The sequence below is a fragment of the Hipposideros armiger genome, unplaced genomic scaffold (genome assembly GCF_001890085.2).
Source record: "Hipposideros armiger isolate ML-2016 unplaced genomic scaffold, ASM189008v1 scaffold_5, whole genome shotgun sequence".
NCBI lineage: Eukaryota > Metazoa > Chordata > Mammalia > Chiroptera > Hipposideridae > Hipposideros > Hipposideros armiger.
The window spans coordinates 8,473,387-8,484,553 of NW_017731355.1; the positions used below are offsets into that span (position 1 = coordinate 8,473,387).

General features: G+C 39.1%; 1 protein-coding gene across 1 annotated transcript in view; it reads right to left on the reverse strand.

Moving 5' to 3' along the window:
- Window positions 1-824: 824 nt before the first annotated feature.
- Window positions 825-11,167, reverse strand: part of PTGER2 (prostaglandin E receptor 2) — a 13,401-nt gene continuing 3,058 nt past the window's right edge. The window contains exon 2 of the mRNA XM_019645889.1: window positions 825-2,707. Within this exon, the coding sequence (XP_019501434.1) occupies window positions 2,486-2,707 (222 nt within the window). The 3' untranslated portion in view covers window positions 825-2,485. The remainder of the gene's footprint in view (window positions 2,708-11,167) is intronic.

Sequence of the window (11,167 nt, forward strand, 5' to 3'; positions counted from 1 at the left end):
GGCCAGTTGAGTGGCGCATTGGTTCAGAGTTGGCTTGGGATGCCAGCTCTGAGCAAGGCCCCGGTTCAGATCCCACATGAGGGCCAGTGACACTGCGCCCTCTACAGCTAAGATGGTGAACAACAGCTCGACCTGAAGCTGGGCTGCCGAGAGTGGCCAGCGATGGTGTAGGCTGCAGTGAAGCTGCAGTGGGCTGCCATAAGCTACCATGAGTGGCTGGCAGCCGGCGTGAACAGCCGTCCAATGGCCGGCGAGTGACTGCCTCACCCGGGAAGAGCACAATGATAATACCAACTTGGGCCAGTGAAGCAACGTTCTCCACAACTAGACTGAAGAACAAAAGGACAGCAACTTGTTTGTTCCCCTTCCCTAATTCCCCAACGCTGTTCCCCTCCTCCAACTCCCCAATAAAATCTTAAAAAAAAAGAAAAAGAAATCAGTCTTCCAGGTTCAAATTAGCTTCAGAATTTTATGTTTAGGAATTATCCCTGAACTAGCCTAATTAGTCCTATTTAGAACAATTTCTTAACTTTAGGATACGTGGTGGACAGGGAAGATTTATTTACACATCCAGATTTTAGTTAAGTTAAATTTTGCCAGGTTTGTTTAAATCAGTAGAAAGGAACCACTTATTTATTCCTTTTAAAATAAGAGCTGATTTAAGGGCTGGCTGAATGGCTCAGTTGGTTAAGAGCTCGCTCAAGAGTTTGAGCTCTGAGCAACAGCGGTTCGAGGCCAGCCCAAGCTGAGCAGCCGCTAAGCTGCCAATAGGTAGCAGGATGGCTCAGCTAAAAAAAAAAAAAAAAAAAAAAAAAAGAGCTGATTTGACATAGATTGTGTCAAAATACACTGATGCTTAGAATGGTTTGGAAAAACCCTAAGTGATCATCTAGTTTTGATAACTACTTATAGGAAATGGTTTTACATAAGCAACTCAATGAGACTTTGGAACTAACATGTCTTTTTGTTTTTTTATAACAGCTATCTTGTAATCACACTGAAAAAAATATAAGATGGCTCTACTATTTTAAACATTATTCTGTAAGGAAAAAAAATCCACTTACCAAGTACTATATTGACTATTTTAAACTCTAATTTAAAATGCAACGATGCTTTAAAAACCTGCCAAATTAAATATAATTTTTCTGCTTTTATCTCATTGGAAAAGTAACTATAAAATGTTATTTGGGGAAATTCCATTTTCAAATTTTTGTTTTATGGTTTATTGTTGTAACATTTCAAATGAGTTTGCACAGTAACTAAGATATGATTAAACAGTGCAAATTCACTGAAATATTTTGATGCTGAGTTTACACCATATCAAACTTTTAGATTTAAAAATACATTACTATGTGACTCATTGTTACATGATTTCCTATGTAGTATGAGTCAAACCATGTTTCCTGGATAAAAATACAGACAGATGAATTTTGCTACAACACAGTCATCTTATAAAGTAGATGTTAGTCATGGCCTCACATCAGCATTAAAAGGGTTCCAGTGTATCTGAAGAATTGATCAGATTTTTCAGTTTTTAATCCTAATATATAGCTTCAGACATTGCCACATCCAAAAAGGTAGGACAATTGAGTTCGTGAACTTTCCACTGTGCACGTACATGGTGCAAGTTGGTGAACTTAATTGTCCAATCTTCGTATAGCCTCCCCTAGAAATAGAATGAAGAGTAATAATCAGAATCAACTTTCTTAATAGCCTATTATTTCTTGTTGAGAGGAAAATTCCTTAAGTTTTCTTGATTACTAGCACAATGGACATTATAAAATAAATAACCTGACACTTTGACACATAGCTTCTGGAGGACTAGTGAAAAAACTGACATTAACTGAGCCTACTGTTCCACAAGTAATACTGATGAGAATTCCATTTAGTATGAGTAATAGTGACAAAAGAGTACTCCCACACACACAAACATTATAATACAAAGTGACTATGATTTTCAGACTCATTGTCCAAAGATAGTTCGTTAAACAGTCACAAAACACCAGGTTTGTTGTTTCTACATATCAACTTGCTAGAGAATGTATATGAAGTTTCATCTGGTCTGACTGTACACTGTATGTTTATAACAGTAGTAACACAGAAGAACAGAAGATTAAAATAGAGAACACACAGTAACTATTTAGGGCTTTAAACAAATGACAAAACCACATGCTTTCTTGTTCCACAGGAGAGCTTAAATCAAAAGGCAACTGGATATTAAATGCAGTTGGTTGTTCTTCTAAAGGTCATGTGACATGCTTATGGAGGGTAGGTTTTATAGATCCTTCTGACACCTTCCATGAAGTGTCTTGTCAGCACGTCTGTAGCCCAACCCATTGCTAAAATGTGTGTTTACTCTGTTTTATTAGGATAGCTTCATTTTGTTTACAAACCAACTTTTCTCATTTCTCCAAGGAGCCATTTCAGAATGATCTTCCAGATGCTGGCTAATAAGCACTCTTAGCTGCTGTCCACAGAGGTCAGTCTATTTACTGGCATTTGACTGGGCAGAACAGGAAGTTTGTGTTGAATCTTGTGTTCTTAATGAAACCCGACAACAGAGGACAGAACGCATTAGTCTCAGAACAGAGGGCCTAAGGATGACAAAGACCCAAGGGTCAATTATTGAATTAATTGATAAAAATCTAAGAGCTTGCAGGTCCCACTTTGCTTTTCGGGAAGAGGTTTCATTCATGTATGCAAAAATCTGTAAGAAGCAAAAGGGAAAAATGATGTTAGTTTTACAGTGAAGCAATGGACAGGCTTAGACCATATGTAATTTAAAAGCAAAACATGTTTTGTATGTGGTAGTGGTGGTGAAAGGTGGGTAGCAAAATCTCCCTCTTCTTCCATATGTTTATTCCTCACTTAGTAAGTGCCCCACAATGTTAGTTACTATCTCCATTTTACCAATGAGGACAATGAGGTGCAGAGAAGCTAGGTGACTTGCCCAGTTCCCATGGCTCTTTAGTGGTGGAGCCAAGACACCGATTCCAACTCCCTTGACACCAGTGCAGTGCTCACCATGTGCTACATCCAGTTCCTCTATATTAGAGCAAAGGTCTTCAGAGCAATTTCCTCAACACTGGAAAGCTGACACATCTTTACATGCTGACCAGTGTTTTCAAACTAACATACTAGTTCTCATCTGATTCCTTAGATGATTAGGGAGCAACACACCTTTTTGGTCCGATTAAAAGGAATTTGGAATGGCACATGCTTGGTAAAGATCAAATACTTCCACACAGCTTATGGAAAAGAGGAAAACAGATGTAAATCACACCGGTCCTTTAAAACCACTTCTTTATAATACTCCGGGGACTTTCTTAACAACGGTAGCCCATGAGTTAGAAAGCTATTCCTTCTTTCCTCCTCTCCTTCACTAGAAGGAGTGTTTTATTTTCTTCTCTCCTGGTACTTGCTCTGCAGGCCTCTGGCAACTGGATATACAAAGCAAATTGCGGGGAGGAAGGCGAGCGGTTGTCTTCGAGCTGCTTATATTAGGACAATAGCAGGAAGGTTTGGCAGCCACAGGTGTTTATGCCAGAGAATCTTGGCATAGGGAATGGAGAAAAGACTTGGCAGATGAGTAAGAAAAAAGAAGAATTTATGGTGGATCTCCATGATTATTAGGGAGAAGAGGAAAGTTAGGTGGAGATATGCAACGGAGCAATAATTTTCTTGGCAGCTAAACTACTCTGGATGAGAAATATACAGGACTTATATAGTGCCTTTAAGGAGTGATTTTTGAGTTTAGAAATTTAGGATAATAGTATATATAAGTCTGATAGATTAAAATATATTAGTCACAGCACACACACACACACACACACACACACACACACCACCACCACCACCACCACCACCAAGAACTCTGTTGTGGAAAAAATCTGTAGCTAAGTTTATGATCTAGTGTCGCCGAAGAATATGATACCACTGAATTGGCTAGGCAAATGGGCAGAGTAAAGAGGGTTCAGTATTCTAATGTTACAGCTTCGCACATGAAGATGAGTCAGGTTTCAGTTCCTGATCTCTCTAGAATATAAAAGAGCAATGAGAAGTGAAAAATGGTTCAGAGGATGAAGCAATTCTGTACTATTTGTTTCCTTTCCATTTCATCCACTTTGCTGGGTAGTTTTCAGAAATGTTGAAAACTAGCATTTCAAGAGGTGGCCAATATTTTGTAGAAACAGTTTCTTCTTTTATAATGGAAGAGGCATATATTGGGTTGTCGGAAAAGTCATGACGTATTTTGTCTGTTTTTCAAAGGTCATTTATTTATATAAAGAACAAAGATCAATCAAGGATATATTGCCCGTTTTGTTCGATAACCTTTGGCCACCTTTCAGTGAGCTTCATAATTCCTCGTTCATAGAAGGACCTGTCTTTATTTGCGAAAAACTGAACAAGGTGCTGATTTATAGCCTCATCTGAATTGAATGTTATACCATGCAAGGAGTTTTGAAGAGAGCAAAACAAGTGGAAGTCTGACTGGATAAGGTCAGGCGAGTATGGTGGGTGTGGCAACACATCCCATCCAGGCTCCAATAATTTTTGATGGGTGATCAAACTTGTGTGTGGTCTCACGATGTCACGATGGAACACAACTCCTTTACAATTAACAAGCTCTGGACGTTTCTGAATGATGAATTCATTCAAACTGTCCAATTGCTGACAGTACACACTCAAATTGATTGTTTGGTTCTTTGGTAGGAGCTCGAAAAACACGACACCTTTAAAATCCCACCACACTGAAAGCATAACCTTCCTCTGATGAATGTCTGTTTTCGATGTTGTTTGAGGCGAATCATCACGTTGGACACAAGACTGTTTGTGCACCACATTGTAGTAAACAATCCACTTCTCATCACCAGGTATCAGTCGTTTCAAAAAAGGGTCATTTTCCTCACGTTTAATGAGCATATTACAGATGTTTATACACGCCATCAAGAGAACTTCTTTGAGTTCATGCAGAACCCAAATATCGAGCTTGCTTACGTATCCCAGCTTCTTCAGGTGGTCGAGAATGCTTGAATGATGGATGTTCAATGTTTCTGCAATCTCTCGTGTCGTGTAACGTGGGTTTAACTCAATCAATGCCTTTATTTTTTCGTCATCAACCTCGGTGGGTCTCCCTGACTGAGGAGTGTCGTTGAGATCAAAATCACCAGCATGGAATTTCAGGAACCATTGTTGGCACTGACATTTTTGTAGAGCATTGTCACCATAAACTTTATGCAATTTTTCACAAGTTTGACGCGCATTCTTCCCTTTGCGGAAGTAAAACAGTAAAATATGGCAAAAATGTACAGTTTGGTCTTCCATCTTCAACTTGTTGTAAAATCTCCAAAACTCAACCAAATCACTCAATTTTTTAAAAAATAAGCTAGAACTGTCAGCTGTCAAACAACATAGCAATAACATAGATGCGAATGACTCTAGTACTTCCAAAAATGAACTAGAGCCATCTGTTGCAAACATGCGTCATGACTTTTCCAACAACCCAATAATTCAGCAGCCCCTGAAGTTCTTGAAATTTTGTCTTCTCCTGCCTCCCCACGTTTTTTCTTTGGTTCTTGTCTTTTGCCTAGAGTTTACCATTTTTGATCTTTGTGGATCCTAGTTTTTTTCTTTTATTATAAAATATATATAACACAAAATTTACCATTTTTACCATTTTCAAGTGTACAGTTCAGTGTCATTAAGTCCATTCACACTGTTGTGCAACTGTGTTGTTTATATTTTTAAAAATTTCTGTATAGTATGGTATTTTGACATCGTAAACACCTTTCTGGCTGAGGAGAGACTGCCCCTTCAGGGTTAGCCAATTCTTAATGAGATAGTACAGGGCTCACCAGGGAGCAATCCTTTGACATGCAAACTAACCAATCCAGAGCCCTTCTATCTAACCCTATACCCCAGGAGGCAATATTTATTCCTCTGCCTTAATCACCCTAGGGCCCAGGACCAGGCAACAAGGGACCCCTCCTACAGCTTAAAGCCTGTGGAAATGATTCCCAATAGCCAGCCCTAAACTGTTCACCCTACCCCTGCCTTGCCTTTGCCATGGCTCAGGCTCTCTCCCGCTCCTGCTCCTTTCACCTCCTGACCTGCACTAGTCCTTTCCCATGTGGCCCTGCGTGCTGTAAAGTCCTTCCTGTTTCTAGGCCCCGTGAGTATGATAGATTTTGTTTTCCTGAGGCTCTCTTGTCTCCTCTTGTGGCCACACCTGACTGACCATCACATAAAAGAGCACAGAACAGCAACCATCACCATCATCCATTTCCAGAACTCTTCTCATCTTCCCAAACGGAAACTCGACTCATTAAATAATTGTTCCACATTCCCCTTTCCCTGCAGCCGATCCTGGGTTTAAATTATAGGCTGACACATTGACTATAAGTCAGTTAACTAAGAATGTTTCAGTCATAATCTGCTTCATGTTTTTGTACATACTACTAATAAATTTGCTATAAGAAGAATACTTAGCACTAATCTAAATGAGTCAAATGAGTTTTAATTACTTAGGACAGGTTCTCTCCACTGGGCTTTACTAAGAATATAAAGCTTGTGATACTTACAAAGCGGCACAGATGAAAATTAGTGTTTTTTAGATTTATCTTTTATAGAATCTTTGGAGCCCCCCATGGGAAACTTTATCTTGGCACTGACAACGTATTGTTTGTTTGAGCTACTTTCCCACCATAAATACAACTACATAGTAGATTCAGAGTTTTAGAGCAAATGAGAAATTTATCTGGCTGCTTATTGAAATCTCCCGAGGAACATTACAGATGTTCTGATGGCTGGCTCCCTCCCTCAGGGACTCTGATTAATTAAATCTGGGCTGTATCCTGGTTTTTAAAAAGCCCCCCGCCCAAATACACGGGATTCTAACGTGCATCCAAGGCTGAGAACCACTACTTTAGAACCCTACTCACCACCTGAAATTTAAAAAAAAGACCCACTTAGGCCTGGCCAATCAAACAAATGACTTTGAGCTTCCAGAATTCCTGATCGCTAACCCTCAATCTGATTTTCCCTTGGAAATTGAATCCTATGGAGATAGCAGCTAATATTTGATGGATACCTGTGTGTGCCAGGCATGGTACTAAGCAATTTATAAGTCTTACTCTGTTTAATCCTTACATGAACCTGCAAAATGTTATTATTCCCATTTTAGTAAGGAGGAAACCAAAGCCTAGAAGATTAGTGACCGTGTCGAGTGGGACCCAAACTTTCCTTTTAGCCACTACTTTATTGCAAGCTATATAAAAAAGCCTGTGATATAAAGTCTCATGCAACATTCACCATGGACTGACCAAAGTATGGGTTTGTAGGAGACTTCTTTTCAAAGGTGTCATGAAGATTTTTGGGTATCACTGTTCCTGTTTACATATTTAAGAACTTTAGCTATGTCTAGTGGTTTTAGTGGTTTTCTTTGGGGCTTTTCTTCCCTCCACTTTACACAGCCAAGTTGCAGGCAGAGATTGTTATGTTTATCTTTCTTGTGAAACTCATTACGGTGTCCTGACTATGGGCTTTGCAAAATCCATTTTTTTGAAAAAAACCTTTCATGGGGCGATTATTTTCCAGGTAGTTGATGTTTTAAAGAAACCCCTTCCCCCTAATCACAGGTGCTTTGCGGTAGAGGGAACGCAAGCCCATTTCCCTTCAGAAGGAAAGATGGGGGCGGGGATGTGGCTCCAGTACTACCTTGTCCCCTGCCTTGTGCTCCAGGGGATCCCACAGCAGGACACAAAAGAGAGTTAATGTTAAGGTTTACACTCTGGGTCTGTACAGTCCAGGGTAGTGGTTTCAAGAAAATGTTGGACACTATGAACCATCTACCCAGAACTCAGATAAGCACAAGAGTTTGCAAATGAGTTTGAAGTGATCCAGCGCTGTCCATGGAGTGCAGGTTAGCAACCCTGATCTAGAGGAAGTGTCAGCCTTCCCCAAATGCACTTTCTTTCTCCTTGGTCCTTGGCCCTTGGCCCATCCCATCATACATATATCCCAACTACAAAAGTCTTAAGTCTAGTTTTCTGTTAGAGGGAGGCTATTTTAGGCAGCAAAATACTCTGAGAAAAATGAACCTTGGTGATATAAATTGAGGCATAGTGGAGATGAGCGCAAGCTAAGGATAGTCAGAGTGGAGTGGTAGTCAGAAACTTCAAACTAGGAGACAGAAGAAGCCATGGAAACAAAGCAGACCAAGTTGCAAGTTAACTGCGTTGTAAACCTTTAGGTAGAAAGAGACTTGATTGCCTTCCTGAAACACTACATCTCCAGAGATCAATCACTCACTATTTCTATTCTTTTTCTTTTTATTAACTTGATACTGTGATGGGCTCTTGACATGCCCCCCAAAAATATACCAGCCCTGAAAACTGTTTTTCTTAAGCTTTAATTATCTGAAATAGCAGTGAGGATCAACTCGATCAAGGGTGGAGACACAATTTCTCTTTTGGGAAAAGGACTATGGTTCTTGCTGTCTGAATTTTAAAAATTCAGTGTAATTGTGTCGTTAGTCACAACCACCATTTCATAGTACCAAATGGCCAAAAACAAAAAAAAGAGGTGTCAAGTGACAACAGTCATATAAAGAAATTTTCTCTTAAAAAGTAATGTGTATTAAAACTATTTCAACAATCCCTCACCTATCACGAATGATGCATGAATGATAAGGGCCTTCCAGTAGAACATGAATATTAACTTAAAATATCACCAAAGTTCATTGTGGTTCTGCATAGAGATTTTTTGATATCTTTTATTTTTACTAGAACTGTGATATTTTCCATATTCTAGTATGTATGTAATGGACCAATTTCATATCAGTTGTATAATCCCCATTCACATCATAAAGAGTACCAGAAATGAACAGGAAACTCCCGTATGTTAACTTGAGTTTGTTCTGTATTGCAAAGATCAGATTTCCACTAGTCAGATTATAGCCCTAAAAAATTTCTAAAGATGAAGATACTTTTGTAATGAGTCAATGGTTCACTCTTGAAATTCCGGAACTGAATAAAATACATAAGCACTTTATCCTAATGGCATGTGGAAAACAGTTTAAGATGACAAGAAGCTATCCACAATTATTAGTGAAGTTGTGAGACAGTGGCTTGATGTGGGTTGGAAATGAAGACAAACAGAATCTGAGGCAAGAATGGTGGTCTGATATATTTCCTGTGTTCTGTTCCATTTCGGGAAGAAAGTAAGTTTCTATTTATCTTTGTGAAATGATATCAAAAGCTGATTAACATAAAGAGGAATTTATTAATTTACACACTAACCCTTTAGAGCATAAACAGTTTGGAATATGTTAGTCCCATGCATGATTTCATATCAGAGAGCCAAAATAATGTCATTTCCTAAACAACACATATCTTTTTTTAAAAATCACTTAAAAAATGGTTTATGGTACCAATGGAGGGTTTTACATGATGGGTAATTTGATTATTTCTTAACTTAGAGCAGCACTTACATTAGCCAATCTCCTTAAATCTCAGTCTCAGCCTTTTAATTCACATATGAGGAGAAGAAAAAAGGAATCTCAAACCTGGCCCCAGCTCAGGCCCCTTGATCTGATACAGAGGAAAAGGTCTTTGCCACTTTATTTTTAAAGCTATCAAGTTGGAATTAAGGGGCCAAGTGGTCCAGATATTTATAACATCTTCACAATTGTCTTATGAAATCTTAGATTAATTTTCTCATATGAGAAATGAGTACTTTCTTTCCAGTGGTATTGTTGTTAAGAGCATACTCTCTGTGCTTAAACTGCCTGGCTTTGAACCCTGGCTCCCATACTCACCAGGTGTGGGACCCAGGGTAAGTTATTTGCCTTATCTGTAAAATGGGCATAATAATACTATCTATTTTACAGGTTGTTGTGAAGATAATAGATTAGAGTATGTAAAAATTAGCACTTAAAAATGTTAGTCATTTTGATGTTGACAATAATGATACTTGAGGCTGAACTTCACTACAGGGTGCTGGGCATTTTAAATTTTGAGTTTCACTTCCCAAACTTTGGAAGTCCTACACTGGGATTCTTGGAGGAAGCAGTAATTCTAACCTGCCCACACTGAGACAATGACATTATTAGTTCTAGCTTTCCTAAATCCCCACTCCCCTCCAATGGCTCTTCCCCTCCTTCCCCCACTCCTGAAGCGCTGGACTAAGTTGGCGTCCCACTGGGTACACAGCTGCAAACTCTCCTCCTTGCTGGGCCACTTCTAAGGGACATAGAAAGCAGCTCTGGCAGGAACAGGCAGAGATAGGGTAAATTGCTAGTATTTTCTGGGACACTAGGAAGAAAATTAGTTGGAATAGCTCATTGATTTTTTACATCGGTTATATTTTAAATTAATAATATTTTAGATAAGTTGAGTTAAATAAAATATATTGACCAAAATTAATTTCATCTGTTTCTTTTTATTTTTTGTTATATGGCTACTAGAAAATTTTAAAGTCCATATGTGGCTTGCGTTTGTGGCTCACGCCATATTTCTATTGGACTGCATGTGCTCTGTTAGAGGAACAGGAGAATTTCTGAAGGCAACCACAGCCTTTGCCTTGTCTAATGGTGTCCCTAGTTAGGACGTGTATAAACCATTCCTGCCTCAGGTGAGAGACTGGTGTAGGCCATTTCTGATCCCTGTTTTACTGTGGGCCAATAAACTAAAAGGACATGGGAGAAAAGTGCCCACCCCACCCCCCACCCCCCTGGAGTACATGGCAAGCATTTTGAAATAGCAGAATGTATGCACCAAACAATAGCCATAAGTTTTGAATTGTCAGATAAGCCCTCCAAGAAATAAATTGGGATAGTGCAGCATTTCATAAGGTTTAAAGTGCCATGTAAATGAAAGACACTTAACAAGTACAAAGAATCTACTGACAAAATAATCTTCATCTAGCTCCTCTATGTCATAAACAAGCAATCTAAATAAAAACATAGTTGCAAAGCAAAGCAAAGCAAGCCTCCTACCCCCCCCCACACACACACACACACACTCCTTCTAAACCAGACTTCGAGTTCTAAGCCCCTTCCACAAGCAACTCTGGAGCTGCCCATTGCTTAATATTAAATGAAGGGGGAAAGCCCTCTCTCTCTCTCTCTCTCTCTCTCTCTCATATATATATATATATATATATATAT